The sequence below is a fragment of the Notothenia rossii genome (genome assembly GCF_949606895.1).
Source record: "Notothenia rossii genome assembly, chromosome: 11".
In the NCBI taxonomy this organism is placed as follows: domain Eukaryota; kingdom Metazoa; phylum Chordata; class Actinopteri; order Perciformes; family Nototheniidae; genus Notothenia; species Notothenia rossii.
Window position 1 is genome coordinate 39,980,176 of NC_136910.1, and position 18,658 is coordinate 39,998,833.

Below are 18,658 nucleotides of genomic sequence, written 5' to 3' on the forward strand. Positions count from 1 at the left end.
GAATTATGATAATCACTGTATAATCATCCATCAAGCCAGTGCAGCGGGCAAAGGAGCGGAGTGAAATGTAATAGTGTGTGTGTGTGTGTGTGTGTGTGTGTGTGTGTGTGTGTGTGTGTGTGTGTGTGTGTGTGTGTGTGTGTGTGTGTGTGTGTGTGTGTGTGTGTGTGTGTGTGTGTGTGTGTGTGTGTGTGTGTGTGTGTGTGTGTGTGTGTGTGTGTGTGTGTGTGTGTGTGTGTGTGTGTGTGTGTGTAGCTGAAAGAGGGGGAGGACTCAGAGGAGAGGGGTCGTATCCTGGTGTCCCTGATGTACAACAGTCAGCTGGGTCGTCTGATGGTGGGCGTGGTCCGCTGCGCTCACCTGGCTGCCATGGACTCCAACGGATACTCCGACCCTTTCGTTAAATTGTATGTACTCCTTTCATCTGAAATTAGGTATTCAAATGACCTTTACATTCTCTCTGAAGAGTGTCCATAGTTAAAAGAGGCAACTTTTGGTAGAGGGTTGAGGGCAATGTAACAAACTCACAAAATTGTCACTTGAAAAAAAAAAAAAAAAAGGGACATGTAAAGTAAAAGCCGTATTACTAACAAAATATGCTGCATTCAAATATCATATTAAAATATGGCAAACATTTTTGGAAATGTTCTTATTTTCTTTGCTGGGAGTTAGTTGAGAAGATTGATGCCACTCCAATGTATGTACGTTAAATAGACGTAGCTACAGCAAGGAGATAGTTAGCTTAGCTTAGCACAAAGACCCTTTTTATATCCTGATTTTTTAGACATATTCTCTCCAGTACAGGTTAGCTCTGAGTGTTAGCGATGTTTGCTAATGTAAACAAAGACCATATTACTTCCAAAACACGTCGCTCATTGTTTCTGATAGTGACGTTTACGATAGGGCCGTGGGTGTAAAGCCAGCCCACATTTCCGATATTACGTCATATAGGCAACAAATCTGGATCAGCTCCGTTGTACCCCCGTTTTTAGAGATTTGGGTAGAGAGAGAGAGGGTTTTGCTTTCTGGGACTTTGTGAGTTCCCTAACACACCGGGGACACATATTTTTATCGAAAAGTGCATTTTGCATGATAGGAGACCTTTAAGGGACAGACAAGGGGGGTATTGATCTTATCATTTGACTTTCAGCATAAAGGAAATAATAGTTTAGAATGTTGAACAATTTTGTCTGAAATGTCTCACAGATTTGAAGACATCATTGTTGATGATTTTGTTTATGCAGTTTATACAAAGTGTTTTATTATAATGTGTGTCATAATGTCACTGTTTCTTTCCTTTGTGCTGTAGATGTCTGAAGCCAGATATGGGGAAAAAAGCTAAAAACAAGACGCAGACAAAAAAGAAGACTCTGAATCCCGAGTTTAATGAGGTCAGTTATTTCTCAAACTTTGGCATTGTATTTGCACACACTGAACTTCTCCATCTCTTCTGCTCAGCCAGATCTCAGTTAGAGATTTTGTAATCATGTTCAACAACTGTGTTTCAGGAGTTTGGTTATGAAATAAAACATGGTGAGCTAGCCAAGAAAACCCTCGATATCTCAGTCTGGGATTATGACATGGGAAAATCTAATGATTTCATTGGTAAGTGTGGATACTGTCTTGTGATCACGCTTCAAACATCATTTCCTTGGTTTTGCAATGTCTACTGTTTCGCATCAAATGTATTTATTGTACCTAGGATGATTCTTAACAACTTCGGTGATACTGAGTTTTTCTTCAAGCACCAACATGATGTAGATATTTGTGTGATTGAGTACAATTTCATTTGGATGGATTGGAAATGTGGTAAATGTATTTATAGATTTCAGGATGAAAAGTGAAAACTTTAGTGATCGCATTACTTTTGATATTGGATTTATTACTAAAACCTGCAAAACTAATGTTATTAACATCCTCCCAGGCTGTTCTTAACTTAACTGAAGTAAGATGGGACACTATACCTGGTAAAAAATCAGCATATAAGTCTTGCCATTGTGAGCTAAATACAGCGTCATAGAGATGCTATCATGTACAATAACTCTTAGTGTTTATGTATTATGTATTACCGCTAACTTTTCTCTGTACCTCCAGGAGGATGTCAGCTGGGCATCCAGGCTAAAGGGGAGTGTTTGAAGCACTGGTACGAATGCCTGAAGAACAAAGACAAGAAGATTGAGCGCTGGCATGTTCTGCTAAACGACAACTCTGTCCAGTTTGACGATTAAAACCTCTTCTATGTTTATTCTTTCTCCATCATTCCCCCTGTAGCATATTGTCTTCCAGTCAGCACGGGTAGACGGATATTATCCTCTTGCTTTGATGTAGTTTGTCCCCTAAGTGCAATGTGCAGGCTATCTTTCCAACAGTTTACAGGTGACCAACACGGATGTCGACCTCTGGCTCTTTTTTAATGAGGAGCATATCATATCATTAGCTGTTTCATATAATAAGTAAACCTCATATGCACTAATGATTGAACAGAGTTATCATTTTTTATGGAGAAACAAAACCTTGTTATCATTGTGATTAACACACTATGTTGAAATTAAGTGTGCCTCCATGGGTAATTCCCTTTTTTCTTGCATTGACCTGTTCTCCTAATGTTGATCTGTGCTCTTGTCGTACGATATGAGATCATGTAATGTGTTATCTTCGTGACGAGTGCTTGCATCATGCATATGTTAAATATTTAATTGGACAAATACAGCTGTTTGGTTTCCAAAATGATGTTTTTTGTTGATGTGAAATGCGTTCATTTATTTTTTTGACAACATGTTGGTCTCTTTATCACTTCATCACCTGTGCATGTGTGAGCTCTCCTCTACTGGAGAATTGCTGAAATGCTTCTGCATGACAGTTCATTATGAAGAACATACTCAATAAAACAATGTTAGCACACTTGCAGATAATCTGTGAATTTTTCTTGAGAGATATATATGAGATTCAGATCTGCAAGTGTTATCAGATTGATGATTCACATTTTGCTTTGTATTTATATCGATGCATGTCATATTGTAGCATACACGTGGCTAGTAAATAAAGACATCATGGCACTTCCTGTTCTCCTCTGCTTGCTTGTGTTGTGACATGTCAGGAATCAGGCGAGGTTTGAGCCTATCAGCTCAGACAGACACGCGGCGGAGAGTTTTGTGAACTTTGACTTCTCGTGATTAAACCTCTCTTCTTTCCAAGTGGGTAAAAGTTTACAGACTTGTTACACTCTGAAAAGTCTGCTTGAATTTGAAGTTCAGGAATAATCTACCCTACTTATCAGTAATGGGGAGGTTCAAAGGAGGGCCTGATGGGAAACAAAACATTTATATTTGACAAAAAATATAAATATTTACGACTGATCTGACTTAACATCAAACATCTGGACAGCAGAAAAAAATTGAAAGGAAATATATGCACCTTTTGGTTGCTCGCAATTTTTTCTTTTGTTCTTTTTTTTTCTTAAGTTCTGGATACTATCACTTCTTCAGTAGGTTCAATTACCTTTTTGTCTCGATTCATTTGTTCTCCGAGGCCATAACCTTTGAATTGTTTGTTTGACTCATAAATGCAGAGATTTTGTATTTTTATTCCATGCATTGGTCTTTCTCATCAAAACTTTGGACCTACATCACCCATAACGCTAATTGACCACAGATAATTCAGTCGGAGATTGAGGATTGTCATGTACAAAGTGGCTAATGTGTAAACAACGCTGACTCAATGACATCACTTGAGTCAATTAATCAAAGTTTGTACAGATCCCTTTAGAGACACTAAAGACTTTTCAACTAAATGTAACATACAGTATGCTAGGAATCCCAGACAACATAACTTTACTATAAAATCATTGTAGATCAAAAGGTTAAAATACTCCTGGCTTGAAAAATAGTCACCCCACATTTGTTCTCTCCTCTGATTGTCCCCACCTTCTGTCAATTAATGCAACATGAAAGCAATCACTGATATGATTAGGGTTAGCTGGGGTAAGTATTCTCTGTGGAGGAGTAGCATCCGGAAAAACATAACCTTGACAATAAAACAATATTACAAACATTTCTTTATTACCAACTGTAAACTATAAATTCACACAAATACTGTATGTTTTAAGCAAAATCCAGAAGTGTTTCCCCATAATTGCATCGAAACTGTAACAAAATGTCTCATACATTTCTTACTCAACTTTAAATGTAGTCCTCCCCACAATCTTTCAAAAATGATATCTGTTTGTCTAATATCCCATTTTGTAATCCATATAAATGTATGAGTTTTGCCCAACATTAATTGAAGAGTCTATTTATCGTGTATATCTGGGAGCAGCTGTCACTTATAAATGTGTTCGTCACATTTGCAGATTGAACTGATTTGGCTTGTGTGTGTGTAGGTGTGTGTGTGGTGTGTGTGTGTGTGTGTGTGTGTGTGTGTGTGTGTGTGTGTGTGTGTGTGTGTGTGTGTGTGTGTGTGTGTGTGTGTGTGTGTGTGTGTGTGTGTGTGTGTGTGTGTGTGTGTGTGTGTGTGTGTGTGTGTGTGTGTGTGTGTGTGTGTGTGTTAATCAATGTATGTCATGGTCACTGTCAGTGATGCGTAGGAGACAGAGAGGAGTGATGTTTGACTGAACTGACAGGTCACGTGGTTCAGGCTGATTTGGATGTTGCGTTCATTTGAGATCCACTGAGTGGAAAAACCCGGCGCGCCACCGCCCCCCTTTCTCATTTAAAAACAGACCTGGCGTCTGTCAAGCTGCCATTGAGTCATCAGTGGGTGGAGGATTCATTCGTTTTAGATTGAAAGTTTAAGAGCCCCTCTCTTTCAGCCGCTTTTTTCACGCTTTTTCACCATGACGCACATTTCTCCTTTTCTCACTCTCATTTTAACTTTATCCCTCCTGAGCTGCACGGCTGCAGAAGCGTCTATCCTCTGCACCTGGACCAAAGTGTTGTCTAATAAAGACGTGCATTACGTCTTTCTCCACGGTGATGCCTCTCCATCTCTGCGGCTCTACCACAGCGCCTGGTCCGAGCAGCGCGCACTGCTCAGCTGCACTTGGAGCGACGACGCAGCAGTGATCCAAAACTATTTCTCTCTATGCCGTGAGCGCAGGGACGAGTTCTCAGATCATCCAGATAAAAGTATCGATTTGGACTCCATGTTGAATGCAGAGGGGCTGTGCGTCTCCTTGGCTTCTCCAGGAGATGGAGGACAGGAGGTGCGAGCAGGAAAGAGGCTGGTGAGGAGCGTCAGTGGACACTCGGCAGATGAGAATCATCAAGGTCAAGCTGAAAGGTCAGAGGTCAGGGCTCACCAGCGTGTAAAGCGTGGCTTTATTGTGCCAGGGACTCTGTGGTGCGGCTCTGGCAACAAGGCGCCATCATATGCAGATTTGGGTAGGTTTGTCTCTTTTCTTTCCTCTAAAAATCAATGTAATAGTCCTTAATTAATGTTGGAAAATAGTTCCCAGGAAAATCTGACAGTTATGATAAAAGGTGTTTCGTTTCTTTTTATTAAAATACTGAAGACTTTTCTTACTTTACATGACATTAACTCTATCCAAGCAAGTTGTGTCACTTAAAGGTAAACAAACTAATTGCTGTTTAAAGGGGACCTATCATGCAAAATGCACTTTTGTACGTCTTTTATACATGAATATGTGTCAGAAAACACAACCCTTTCTATTTTCCTCCATACCCAAACCCAGGGGTGGCGGGTAGGCTAGGGCCCAAATATTTTTGTCACTGCATCCTGGTAAAATAAAAATATAATGTTTAATGTTTGTGTCTTTGACATTAGCGCTGCTATGCAGCCACCTGTGCCCTGTACGAAGCCAGTTCAACATACCGGGTCATTCTACAGAAAAGGTGGAAGTACTGTCACTTACTTTTGCAGACACCAAAATACATGACGTTGACCTAATACTCACATTCATTATATATGTTGAATAAATAGAGATTGTCTTTGCAATGGTACTAAATAAAAAATAAAAATGGTTTCATACATAAATTTCAATTTATTTAAAATGCCAAGTTCAAGGAACTGCCTTGTCCCTTTGATCATACATGGAAGTGGAGCCTATAGTTTAATTTTTTTCAATAAATAAATCTAATTTATATTTACATAACATTACAAGCATTCAATATAACACTGAAATGGTAAAAAAAAAACGCTAATTATTATTATTATTAATATCAAATAAATGTCAGTCACCCAAAATTACGTCATTGGTGTTACTGCTACACAAAACGCTTTTATTTATTACTGTAATTTCATAGCCCTAGGGGTGAACATTTGAATGGGAAAATGTATTGTATTGAAGAGTTAAACGATTTTGATATTGACTGAAGTCATATTTGGTCTGACACATTGTAGCCATTTTGTTAAAATTGTAGTGTTTTCTCCAAATTGTCACTGGTGTTACCGTCACTGGTGTTACTCTTCTTCCTGGTAACACGTAACACAGTGACATTCCTATACAAATAAGCTTTGTATAATGTATACAAATAATAAAAATACTTTAAGCTCAGCAGATTTGTATCACCCAGATTCCACCTTTTCTGTAGAATGACTCACAGTTCCATATGTTTGAGTTATCTTAACTAACCCTAACAAACGCGCTCTCGCTAAGCGGTCCTACGACGGTGGTTATCAACTCGGTAAATCAAGCCAGGGTTTCTCTCTCCAGCTGAGAGCGCATTCACATGAAAGGGGCGGGGTTAGCTACATTTGACCAATCACAAACAGGGACAAGTATACTGACAGCGCAGCATCATACTTCATTAATGAAAAGTAAACTACTATTAGACAAATATGAACTTTAAACATCCATGATTTAAACATATAATCCAGGATACAAGCCACATAGTTGCACCTGCAAGGTGAATACAGAACAACTGGTTAAAAAATAACTACAGAGTGTTTGAAAGCATACAACAGTTTTATGATAGCATTGCCCCATCTAAGACACGAGTGGATCTTACTTTAATTACATTTGAGTTGAGTGTTTCGTCAACTTAATGTGTTGCTTAAAATAATATGTCTGCATATATGTGACAATGTAGGCTAGATGATGCACGGCCAGATACGGCTCGAGAAGCTGGCTCAGATAAGGAAATATGATATATGATCGATGTACTGATTGATGATGTGATATGAATGATAAGTGCGACACGTCGGCGTCTTCTCTGCATACGGCAGTTTAAACTATTTCCTTTATCCTGTAATATGACTTGATAGATTTAAACTCCGCACACTGCACTGATTGGTCAGCAGGCGGTGCTTTCACTGAGAGTTGATCTATTGCAATACATTTGCCGGAGGCACGCAGCGTCAGGTAAAAAAAAGTGATTTAGCCTTCCCAAACCTGAGCCTCACGCGCCGCCTATGCCCAAATCTGTAAAAACGGGGCTGCAACGGAGCTGATACAGATTGATACAGATTTGAAATTGTTCTGACGTCAGAAACAAGGAGCTCCGCCTATATGGGCAACTCTCCACCTATCAGGGGAATGAGAGGTTGCGTGGCATGGTAACATGACGCTCGTGCCTCGCCCCCCTCCTTTGCAGGGGGGCGTGGCCAGCTGCAGCTCATTTGCCCAACCCGGTATCACGGCAAGACGTGAACATGTGACGATTTACCATGCTGGGAGACGTGAAGATGTCACGATTTCGTCCCTACATCCATGCTTCAAAGGTGACAGTTACACGGTATTGTTAACCCATGTTAACCAGTGGAGAAATAACCGGAAATGCCAAGCAAATGCTACCCCGACGTAATGATTTATTTTTTAATAGTCACACTCGATTACGCCGATTTTCTTGTTTCCCCAGCTGGTCGACACCTCTTTTAGCAGAAACAAAGGCTACACTATTAAATCGATGTTAATCCATGCGTGTGGATCATAGCAGCGCCATATAGAGAGAATCGTTATATGATGACTTTCAAAGAGAAGAGCATGCAAACTCGGAATAAAGTATTATTTTATTTTTAAAAAACGTTTTCAGATTTCACATCACATAAACCCCAAATCCCAGCATGCATTGCGGCTAAACCATCCAATTGTCGAGCTGAGGATCTTGCCTACATCATTTTCCGGTTTCGTTTATCACCGATGTATTTTGTTATACACACATTCCTTCACATTTACATTTTAATTTGCATTAAAGTATTTCGTGAGGCCTTCTAACATGTTTTTAATTATAACTACGGTTGTAGTTGAAGAGTTTGAAAATTAACATGAACCGAAGCTGTTGCCTGGCAACTCAATCGCACAACATCACGTCCATTAATTCCACATCCCCACCACACGCATGGATTAACATCGATTTAATACATTAATGTAGCCTTTCTTTCTGCTAAAAGAGGTGTCGACCAGCTGGGGCTACAAGAACATCGGCGTAATCGAGTGTGACTATTAAAAAATAAATCATTATTATATTAATATTGACAATAACAACCGACCGTCGGGGTAGCATTTGCTTGGCATTTCCGGTTATTTCTCCACTGGTTAACATGGGTTAACAATACCGTGTAACTGTCACGTTTGAAGGGACGAAATCGTGACATCTGCACGTCTCCCAGCATGGTAAATCGTCACATGTTCACGTCTTGCCGTGATATATCGGGTTGCATTTGCCACAGAATCAGCCCTTGCAAAAACAGGGCTGGAAATAAGCAAATAGAGCGAAATGAGGCATGACTAAAATGCATGATCTGTTTGGTATTTTGAAAAACAAACTTCACGGACATGTTTTATATATGGCCCTACAATATTGTTCAAATATAGCATGATAGGTCCTCTTTAAATTAACTGTTTATCACAATGATTGTGGTTATGTGGAAATTATTTCTCATAAAACATTTGCAATCCTGACTTTCCTCAAAAGTTTAAACATTAATTTATTGCGTTCATGTTTACAGGTTCCTATCTTTACTGGCTCATTGCTGCCACCTTTAGATCAGTAAAATACTGTGTGACCAGGCTGAGTTGTGTATCACCAACACCCATTTAAAACATTGACCAATAGTGCAAGGAGTGGTAAAAAAAAAACTCAGTGCACTTAAAGTTGTTTTCTTATGCTTGATAGACCTCCAGAACAACAGATGAAATTACAAAACCGTTGAATATAGGTGTAGAGCATGGTGTCAAACTCAAATACACAGTGGGCCAAAATAAAAAAAATAGGTACTAGTCGAGGGCCGGACTGGTTCAATGTTTATTGCAAAACTTATTGAAATGAACCTATTGCACATATTAAACCTGGAACTAACAAAGCTTAAATTATTGCCTATAAAAACAACATTAAATAATCAGTTGCATTCATTTCTTATGGCTCTATCTGCAGCTTTTCCGGAGTAATTTCTTATGATTACATGTTTCCATAGGCCAACAACAGCTTCAAAAAAACTATTTCCCTCAAAGAAAAAAACAAACATGCCATGTTGTCTCAAGAAAAAAAGTGCAGAAGGAAACATCCATTTAAACTCAGTGTGCTGCTCTGTGATGCACACTAAGCCAAATACTTGGCATCTCATCTTGGGTGCAAGTTCATCAATGTTTGGGGTCAGGCTCTGAGCTGAGGAAACCCTCAGGATTGGGTGAAGGTGTGCGTGCAATATACCGGCGGGCCGGATCTAAGAGTAATTAGAAATGTTCCTGCGGGCCGAAATTAAATCCACCAAGGGCCTGATTTGGCCCCCGGGCCTTTAGTTTGACACATGTGGTGTAGAGTGTTTTTTTCAGTTTTCAAAGTTTGGTTCCAAAAATGTAGTCTCTGTTAACACTTTCTGGAACTGTAATGGTATTTGACTCAATATGCAGTTTCCTTTTAAGATAAGATAATAAAAATATAAGATAAGATAAGATAAGACAGAACTCTATTTACTTTAATGGAAATTGTTGAGCAACAGTACAAGGCTGGAAAGTGTGCAATTATAGAAATATCAACCAACATCTGAAAATGTACACAACAATAATTATAATTTTGTCATTGAGTTTTCTCTCTCATCTCTCTTGCAGGAGTGTTTTCAGATACTGACAGCTGTTGTCGTGAACATGACCAATGCAAACACACCATCCTGTCCTTTCAATCCCAGTTTGGGATCTTCAACAGCAACATCTTCACCATGTCTCACTGTGACTGCGACAAAAAGTAGGGAGTACATGAATGTAGATGACATCCAGTCTATATCATCTGATTTGTCCTCTTTAATGTTATTTCACCCAAAATGTTTCATGCCTGCAGGTTTCACAGTTGTCTGATTAATGGGAACGACAAAATATCTGATGTGGTGGGATACACTTTCTTTAACCTGCTGAAGATGCACTGCTTTGAGTTATCACACAGACTCCAGTGTGCTCAGAGAAACTGGTTTGGAATGTAAGTAATGTTTTAATTTATGTATGTAGTGTATGTTTGTGATTTGGATGACTATCTACATTTTTATTTATGCTACCAGCAATATAGTAGATGTCAATGTGGATTGGTCCACTACTTTTGTCCTGATTAATATGTAACTATATTCACTCAACTGGTGTACTCATGTGCTATTTTAACTAAATTGTACTTTACTTTAAGGTTGACTTTTTCCATTGTATGCAACTTTAAACAATCACTACTACATTTCCGAGACAACTATTTTTGATAAATTTAGTCAAAGTCAAAGTCAGCTTTATTGTCAAGAATTCTACATGTTGTACATCCAGAAATCTTGAAATATCGTTTTCTCGCAGTCCTACAGTGTGACATATATACATCAAACAGAAAAACAAAAAGGGCCTAGATAAACTTGGTATACATTAAACAAAATAAAGTGCCTAGATAACCGGGGTATATTTATCTGGCTGTTGTAGTAACTTTCATATATTTCAAATTATATTACTACAGGTGCAAAGAGACTGCAATGGCTCTCTATGCTGAGGTGCATCCACCCTCCCTGTACGAGTCTACCAATACAACAGAGGTGATAAGCACAGACTTCCCCATGAACACCACCTCACCCACAGAGCTGCTGGGGAGCAGAATTTCAGACTCCATCGCTGCTGCTGTTTCCACAGTCCCTACGCCTTTAACAAGTTCCCCCTCCACCTCCATCACACCCGTGACCAACGTTACTTCATCCACATCAGAGGGAACACCTGAGAGGATCGATGATCTGAAGAACACTTTACTGACCAAACAACAAACTCCATCTGAGCTGGACATCACAGGTATTTCCGTCATCTCTCCTCTTATCTCCACACTCCCACAGTAACAGAAAGTTGGAGAGATTAGTCATAAAACCTTGAAATAAGTCAGCAATTTAGTACCTTTGGTTCCCTCATTTTGAAATAAATTGATGTTTGAATGCGTGATTGGAAAGATGCCTGAAATAAGGTCTGTGGTTATCAAAAGCCTAAAAGATTTTAAGGTTTTATTTATTAAAATATGGTTTTATTTTATGGCTTAAATTATGTCAGTAAATACCCAACTTGTTAAGTTCTGAGCTTTTATGAGTTATAATAAAGGCGGTTCCCAACAAGTGAAATCACGAGTCATGAAATCATGCAAAAATATCCAATTCATGTTTAGAGATATTCCTGCTGAACACAAAATGAAGTTATCATAAATCTCTGTGTGCTACAGAGCTAAATTACTGCATAAATCAGATGAAAAAATCCCATTGGCTTTTTGTTTGGGGAACAACTGTGATGCTAACTTCCAGGTCGGCTGACAACAACCATCAGTGCATGACTCAATGGATCTGAACATAATGTCTAAATCCCATAGAGAAGCAGCTGTCCTGTGCCGTCTACAAGGATCTTGATGAGTGCAGGAATAAGATCCATCCGCAGCAGGAAAGATACGGCCTCCACAACACAGAGGCCAGGACAGTGTACCACTGCAACTGTACCACCAGGTAAATAAAGACATCAAGATATCAATTATACTGAGAATGTGGATTTATTTTGGATAACATTGTTGGTCTCGCAGGGGCATGATCAGCTGGTCAGTCTGACACAGAATTACATTGAGTTGTGTCACGACATGTCTACACATATCGACCTAAACCGCCAGGGTAAATATTTACAGTGCTATTTAGTATATTGTGATAATGGTGCACTCACCCTTATTTCTGTTTGAGAAAAGGCAGACATGGTGCGATGTTTCATCACACAGAACCAGGTCACAAGCAGCATGCACTCATATTCAGAGTCACACGGTCACATGAGGTGTGGCGACTCTCTGAATCCGCACAGATATGATTTCACAGCCTTGGAAATGATCATAATCTCATGTTTGCACACATGGGCTCTCTGTTCTGCTCTTTTTGCTTTGATGGTCTGAGCATCTGCTGTGTGTGTTTTTGGCCTCTCTGGTCTCTGACGTGTTTGTCTGTGCTTTCAGATTATTCCAGACTTTGGCTAAACAGAGACAACTGACCGAAGTGCAGGCTCTTCTGCTGGGACATGTGTCTCAATCCTGCTTCCTGCTACAGGACTGCACTGCAGGCACACTGTAAGAATACAAACACAGACTTATTGACATAGCCTGTCACTGGCATTAAACACCGCTTTTGATCTATTATGATATAATTGCTCAATAGAGGAGTGATGGCATAAGAGTTCAAATCTATTACCAAGTAAACATATCAATACAACAACAAAAAAAGTATAATACTACTTCAGTAAATACAACTTATTTTAAGAAGTTTCTTACAGTAAGTACAAGTAGATAGGTATTATTAGAAGCCAGTCTAAGTACTAAAATGTCTCCGGTGACTGATATCTGATTCCAAGAAAAAACATAAATCTGCAAAGTAACTAGTAACTAGAGCTGTCAGACAGATGTATTGGAGTGAAAAGTGCGATATGACCCTCTGAATATAGTTAAAATTGAAATTTGAAAAGTACAAATACAAATATTCAAGTAAAGTAGAAATACTTGCTCCGTTCAACCACTTGTCCAATGGTTCCAAACATGGTAAACGTCAAATTAATGGAGATGGGCGGTAAATTCTACATTTGCTTTCCCTTTTTGTGTGTTATCCTTCATTTTTTCCCTGGTTTCAAGTGAATACAGTAGTTTAACAGTACAGTGTCTTAAAACTACAATTTCTTCTTGTTCTTACAGCTGTGGAGCAGTTCTGGTGAAAGCAGAGCTTCCTGAGAGGAGTAGAGCAGAAATGGAGGTGCAGCACCACCTACAGGCTGTCAGGCTGAAGGTGAGGAGGCCCAACGTGAGGAGAACGTGGAGGAAGGACAAAGCAGGCAGGCTTCACAAACTGTGTCTGAGGATGGTCCGGCCCAAACTCAACAGGAACAAGACCCGAAAACCAGGTCATCAGCCAGCTGTAAGAGGAAGAGAGCTTGCCTGAGAGTAAAAAGTATGGAGAGTCAAAGTGTTCCGAAATACTGAAATACATAAGATGTTATTTAAGGTCATTTTCATTTTATTCCAGCACTTAATTTAATGTTAAGTCTTCTTTCTTCCAAGGTTCCTTTATCCTTCGTTCCAGATGACAGTTTTGGCCTGAAAGACCAGACATTTTTTTTCCCACTTAATTTAAGTTAGTTTATGAATCATTCAACATCATTCCAAGGAATAATAATTAAAGGTGGGGTAGGTCATTTTGGAGAAACCAGCTCGAGTGCGCTAGAATTTGAAAATACACAGCTGGAAAAAATCTGCCACTTCCTTACAGAGCCCCTCCTCCAACACACACGAACGTGCACATGACCAATGAGGGCACGAGATAAGTTTGTAGGCCATCCAGTTATTTTAGCCGGGCCGGCTAAAATTATTGGTCGTGCTTTTTACAGTACTACGGCTTCCACATTTTTTATGGATTGCTATCGGGATGTTAAGAGCATTCCATGGAATATAACAAAAAGTGTATCTCGAGCCGGTTTCTCAAACTTATCTACCCCACCTTTAAGTACAACCCACGTGACTGGGTACAACCCAGTCACGAAATTAATCTATTGATTTGTGTTCACCAACACGATTTCCCCATTTTTTTCGTGTCACACAGAACAATTTTAAAAGCTATGTAAATAATAACAAATTAGAAGGAAAATAAGATTTTAAAAATACAAATTTCAGTATTCTGAGGCTCTGAGCCCCATTTATTTTCCTCGCGGACGGCAAAAAAACTCAGACATTATACAATTTAAAATAAAAATAAAAATCGTGGCTTGATATTGAGTAAGAAAATGTTTTTATGAACCACACAGCTTCCGGTCTTCCAAGACCCGACCGGACAAAAAGACATGGTGCAGGCATGAAACATACTACCAATAGTAATACATTGCTTTTAAAATCGTTCTGTGTGACACGAATCAATAGATTACATTATTTCGTGACTATTACACGAAATGCTGTGAGACTGGTTGTTAAGTAAGGAAACCAAAAAGGCTCTCTATGCAAAAACAAAAGAAACATTTATTTGGAATTTGGTTATAAACAAAATACAGAAATATGCTGGGATGTAATGAGAATTGCCTGAAACAGCTTTTAAAGAGTTTTAAACTAAAACAAAATGTTGAATATGGTAAACATTTTCAGCTATCATTTTGTTAACTTTTTTATTTGTTATCATGTTGACATTTATAGCCTCTAACTTAAAGCACATAAGTAAAGTCATAGCTAGCATGGCTGTAGACTCTGCTATGTCAAAATGTCTGCCATTAAAATAGTCTATTGAGTCAAATATTGGTGGCACTTTCCTGATTTAAAGGAGGTCGTTGTATTAACCCCTTTATGCACCACTAAATCAGTAGAACCACTTTTTAAAGTCCCTTGTGTCACTGTTCTTGAGGATTCAACTCTTAGTGTATATTTGTAAATATGTGTACAGTGTTGTATGAGTTGTAGATAGCTGCACATTATGTTATCAGCCCAGCAAAGTAAGAACAACTATATTCTGTAAATATTTGTACATAGAACATTATGAAATAGTTACGTTTAAAGGAATAGTTTGACATTTTGGGATTTCGCCTTCTTGTTTTAAAACAAGAACATAAGATGTTTGTTAAATCTGTACAATACTGAACAAAAATGTAAAAACTATAAAGTATGGCAGCTAGCTGTTTCCAGTCGTTATGCTAAGCTAAGCTAAACCCTTAGGCTAAACCTGACTATATTTATGCATCACAGGAAATGAAAAGAGCGGTATCATATCTTTCAAACTACAGTGAACATATCTCCCAAAATGTTTAACTATTTATTTTAACTTTTAAACACACCATTTGCCCCTTGCCAATTAAATGTAATATGTGTTGATTATTTATTTTTTGTTGGTAGTAGCCTAAGTTAAAAACCATACAAACTGTGTTCATTTTTCTTCCACAAGAAAAGCAAGACAATATAAAGATGTTTGTTTAATCTGTATAATACTGAACAAAAGTGTAAAAACTACCCTTGCTGTAAATTCACATTTAGAAATCAACCTTAAGGCAGAGCTAGCTGTTTCCAGTCGTAATGCTAAGCTAAACTAAACCCACAGCTAAGCCAAATCACAGGAAATTAGGATCATATCTTTCCACCTACAGTAAAAAAGTTAACATATCTCCCAAAAAACTATTTATTTTAAACATTAGGTTTTGAACACCCAATTTGCCTCCTGCCAATTAAATGTAACATGTGTTTGATTATTTATTGTTTTGTTGGTGTTTGTTCGATCTAGTAAAAGTAAAAACCATACAAACTGTGTTCAATTTTTATTCCACAAGGAAAGCATTACTTTTATTCCTACATTAACATACCAGCAGTATTACAGACCTGGTGTAATGCATATCTGTCAGGTAACTCAACTCCCCTCTGATGTCATCAAGAGTAATTGGAACCTTGCTGAAGGCTGCAGCCATGGAGCCGACCGGATCCCCGCCTCTCACTGGACAAAACCTCGCTATGAGGAGAAGCTCGGCTGTGGGAACATGGCGCATACGCTCCGGATTAACTTTCCCCAGGAAAAAGTTTGTAGATTCGCTATTTAGCAGGCAAACCTCCCCATAGTATCGAGTAATAAACGCGCCGCAAAGTGTGGATAAACTACCAAACTGTGGTGTGTTTTGGATGGTGTGTTTTCCTGTCCTTCTTCTGGGATGAAAGTTTGTCGCTGCCGGATTTAGCCGAGAGCAGGATGGAAAAGCAAAGAACGAAGAAAGAGAAGGTAAAGCTAATGGAAAAACAATGGTGTGTTTTATTTAGTGGTTTCACAAATCCGCTGGTGTGGCTGGCAGAGCATTCCTGCAGGAGACTGGGGGAGAAAGAAAGTTCACAGACTAAACAACAGCTCACATCCAATGATGAAGTGCCAGCCTGCAGGATTTGTTTTGAAACCACTGGTAGGAGTTTTGACTCATTCAACCCCTCCCAAAAAACGTAATCTTACCAATTGTTTTCTATATTGATTGATTACTCCATGTGTCTCTCAACATATACCATCTCTTAAAATAGCAATACGTCTTAATGTTACTGGTTGGGGAAGAACTCATATATTTTACGTAGGTATTGTAGGTTGTAACAGCAGTGCAGAAATACTTATAAAACTCCTCCAATAAAACAAGTGACAACAGGACAATGGTGTTGTAATAACAGCATCATGTCCTGAGAGTAGACCCTGAGGTAGTATATTACAAGTCCCACTACATATTATAAAAATTCTATAATGCATCATAGTTGAGTGGAGTAAAAAGTAAGCATAGTATTTTTCTCTGAAATGTGAAGAAGAAGTAAAGTAGACTAAAATTGAAATACTCAGGTTAAGTACAAGTACCTAATTTATGTATTCAAGTACACTACTTCAGTAAAGTTAGGTAGTTGATCACCACCGCTAAATGAGTAGTCTAAACACCAAAAGCTCAAAATTGTACTTGAATACAGTTTGTGTAATTGTACATAGTTACTTTCTACTACTGGTCTTAAGGCAGACACATATTCATAAATAAATATATCAACTTGTATATATCCTATCCTATGTTTATGCATGACTTCCTTCATATACTCTATTTATATATATATTACTGTATATGATTGCAAATAATAACGTGTTGCCTATAATGCCACTCCTACAAGGATACTTATTGATAGGTCAAAGTGCTGCGTTCAGGGACACAGCTTCCTCTCCAGAAATGTACTCCTTTTGACTTGGGCTGCGAAAGAAACTTAAGGAGTAGGCCTAGTAAGATAGGAGACAGGGGAAATGTCTGTGTGTGTGTTTATTTGTGAATGTGTGTGTGTTTGTCTGTGTTTGTGTGCGTGTGCATTATTTTAGGAAAGGAAACACATGTTGTGTTCCTTTTATTTTTGCGTGTGTGTGTGAGAGCCTTTAATTAGCTGTTACAGGAATATCAATCAACAGACATGTGAGGCAACAAATCACATACAGATGAAGCAGGTTGCACACACAAAAGGTCAGAGCATAGTTCGATATTTGATTTAGTTTACCATTAAAATAAATGTAAGGACATTATAGGACTAAAAGAATCAATTGCTGTGATTAACTTGTTTCATTTCTGTGGCCATAAAACCAACATTTTCTGGGAATCTTCTAAGGTTCTGTAAGAGAAAAATAAAGCTTTTATTGCTTAACGGCAGCTCTAGAATAATGAATATTTTGATATGAACAAAGGGTCAAATGATTGCAATGTTGGGTGTTGCACCCATGGCTAATTATCACCCCATTCTGCTTTATTGCGTGTTTCAGCTCATTGCATTGGGCTTTACGGCCAGAAATGTTCCTTTACTTTACTGTTTTGGTTCCTTTCATCAGCGTTGTTTTTGACCGCAGCAGTTTTTACAGAAAAAGCCACTGTACGCTACCTGCTACTTGCTAGTTAAGATAGTAGAGCATTTACCACTTAAAGAGCATATATGTCCCTTAGGAGGTTGTTGGGACCAAAAATGGAGCTAAAAGAAAGTGAAAAGTGGGCTTTCATGATTCGAAATTAATGCTGATCCTGCTGAATTTATGGTCCATGTTTAAGAATTGGAAAAAAAACCTCAATGGAAGGTGGAGTGAAAACCAGAACATTATAGAAATTATATCACTTGGAGATAAGTGCACATTTTCAGACTGTCTCTCCAAGAAGACTTTCATGTTTCCCTTATTAGTTGTTCAAAGAAAAGTGACCGTAATAGTTGTGTAAAGAATTAAAAATACAGACAACCGGCAAACGTCACCATTAATCCAGTGTATATGCCAGAAAGTTGTAACGGATATGATAATGCTTATCAAATGTTGGCAAGCTATCTGTAGAAGTTCTCGCTAATAGGTGTCTCCAGGACTGCATTTTGCCATGGTGACACACACACAGTCACAAGGTGAAAACTATACCAGCGTCTGGATATTTATTAAGACCCCTGATATATTATTCAAACTTATCAGGTAAATCTTTACACTCTCATTATAAAACTCTCGCCCTGTTTTACTCATCCGTACAAATACATCCTCTGCACTTACAAACAAACATTTGAACAGTTGGTACAGGTGCACCCACACAACACAACACAAGTGTGGTCAGACTAAAGTTTAAAGAACATTGTAACTCCTCTGTATTAACTGTATATAACCTGCTTAGTTACACAAACTGTGTGATTGCAAAAGTCCATCTTAGGCATTTCTCTTTTTGCACTCTATAAACTGTGTTCTAGTTAAAGAGTAATACGCTTGGAGATTTAAGTCCTAATTC

General features: G+C 38.5%; 3 protein-coding genes across 6 annotated transcripts in view; all 3 read left to right on the plus strand.

Annotated features, from left to right (window-relative positions):
* The window catches only part of rph3aa (rabphilin 3A homolog (mouse), a), a 34,809-nt gene extending 31,754 nt beyond the window's left edge, over positions 1-3,055 (plus strand). For all 3 annotated transcript variants that reach the window (XM_079658322.1, XM_079658320.1, XM_079658321.1), the window contains 4 exons: positions 256-407; positions 1,310-1,391; positions 1,509-1,605; positions 2,095-3,055. In XM_079658322.1, coding sequence (XP_079514448.1) covers positions 256-407; positions 1,310-1,391; positions 1,509-1,605; positions 2,095-2,228 — 465 coding nt within the window. In that variant the 3' untranslated portion in view covers positions 2,229-3,055. The remainder of the gene's footprint in view (positions 1-255; positions 408-1,309; positions 1,392-1,508; positions 1,606-2,094) is intronic.
* A 1,569-nt stretch (positions 3,056-4,624) lies between these two features.
* Positions 4,625-16,024, plus strand: pla2g3 (phospholipase A2 group III). Of its 2 annotated transcripts, none has more exons than XM_079658327.1 (8): positions 4,625-5,378; positions 10,004-10,136; positions 10,230-10,364; positions 10,872-11,194; positions 11,754-11,883; positions 12,372-12,482; positions 13,098-13,350; positions 15,800-16,024. In XM_079658327.1, the coding sequence occupies exons 1-7, from the start codon at positions 4,832-4,834 to the stop codon at positions 13,339-13,341; spliced, it is 1,623 nt and encodes a 540-aa protein (XP_079514453.1). In that variant the 5' UTR covers positions 4,625-4,831; the 3' UTR covers positions 13,342-13,350; positions 15,800-16,024. The 2 variants fall into 2 exon arrangements, with proteins under 2 accessions (XP_079514453.1, XP_079514452.1); XM_079658326.1 differs by lacking the exon at positions 15,800-16,024 and adding an exon at positions 13,461-15,675.
* ttc28 (tetratricopeptide repeat domain 28) overlaps positions 16,005-18,658 on the plus strand; it is a 114,016-nt gene continuing 111,362 nt past the window's right edge. Inside the window, exon 1 of the mRNA XM_079658348.1 lies at positions 16,005-16,137. Within this exon, the coding sequence (XP_079514474.1) occupies positions 16,108-16,137 (30 nt within the window). The 5' untranslated portion in view covers positions 16,005-16,107. The remainder of the gene's footprint in view (positions 16,138-18,658) is intronic.

Bases quoted from the DNA above. Each gene is read 5' to 3' on its own strand.
- pla2g3 (XM_079658327.1), top strand. From the start codon at position 4,832: ATGACGCACATTTCTCCTTTTCTCACTCTCATTTTAACTTTATCCCTC. The intron at 5,379-10,003 runs GTAGGTTTGTCT...TCTCTCTTGCAG, and splicing joins GCCATCATATGCAGATTTGG to GAGTGTTTTCAGATACTGAC. The intron at 10,365-10,871 runs GTAAGTAATGTT...ATATTACTACAG, and splicing joins CAGAGAAACTGGTTTGGAAT to GTGCAAAGAGACTGCAATGG.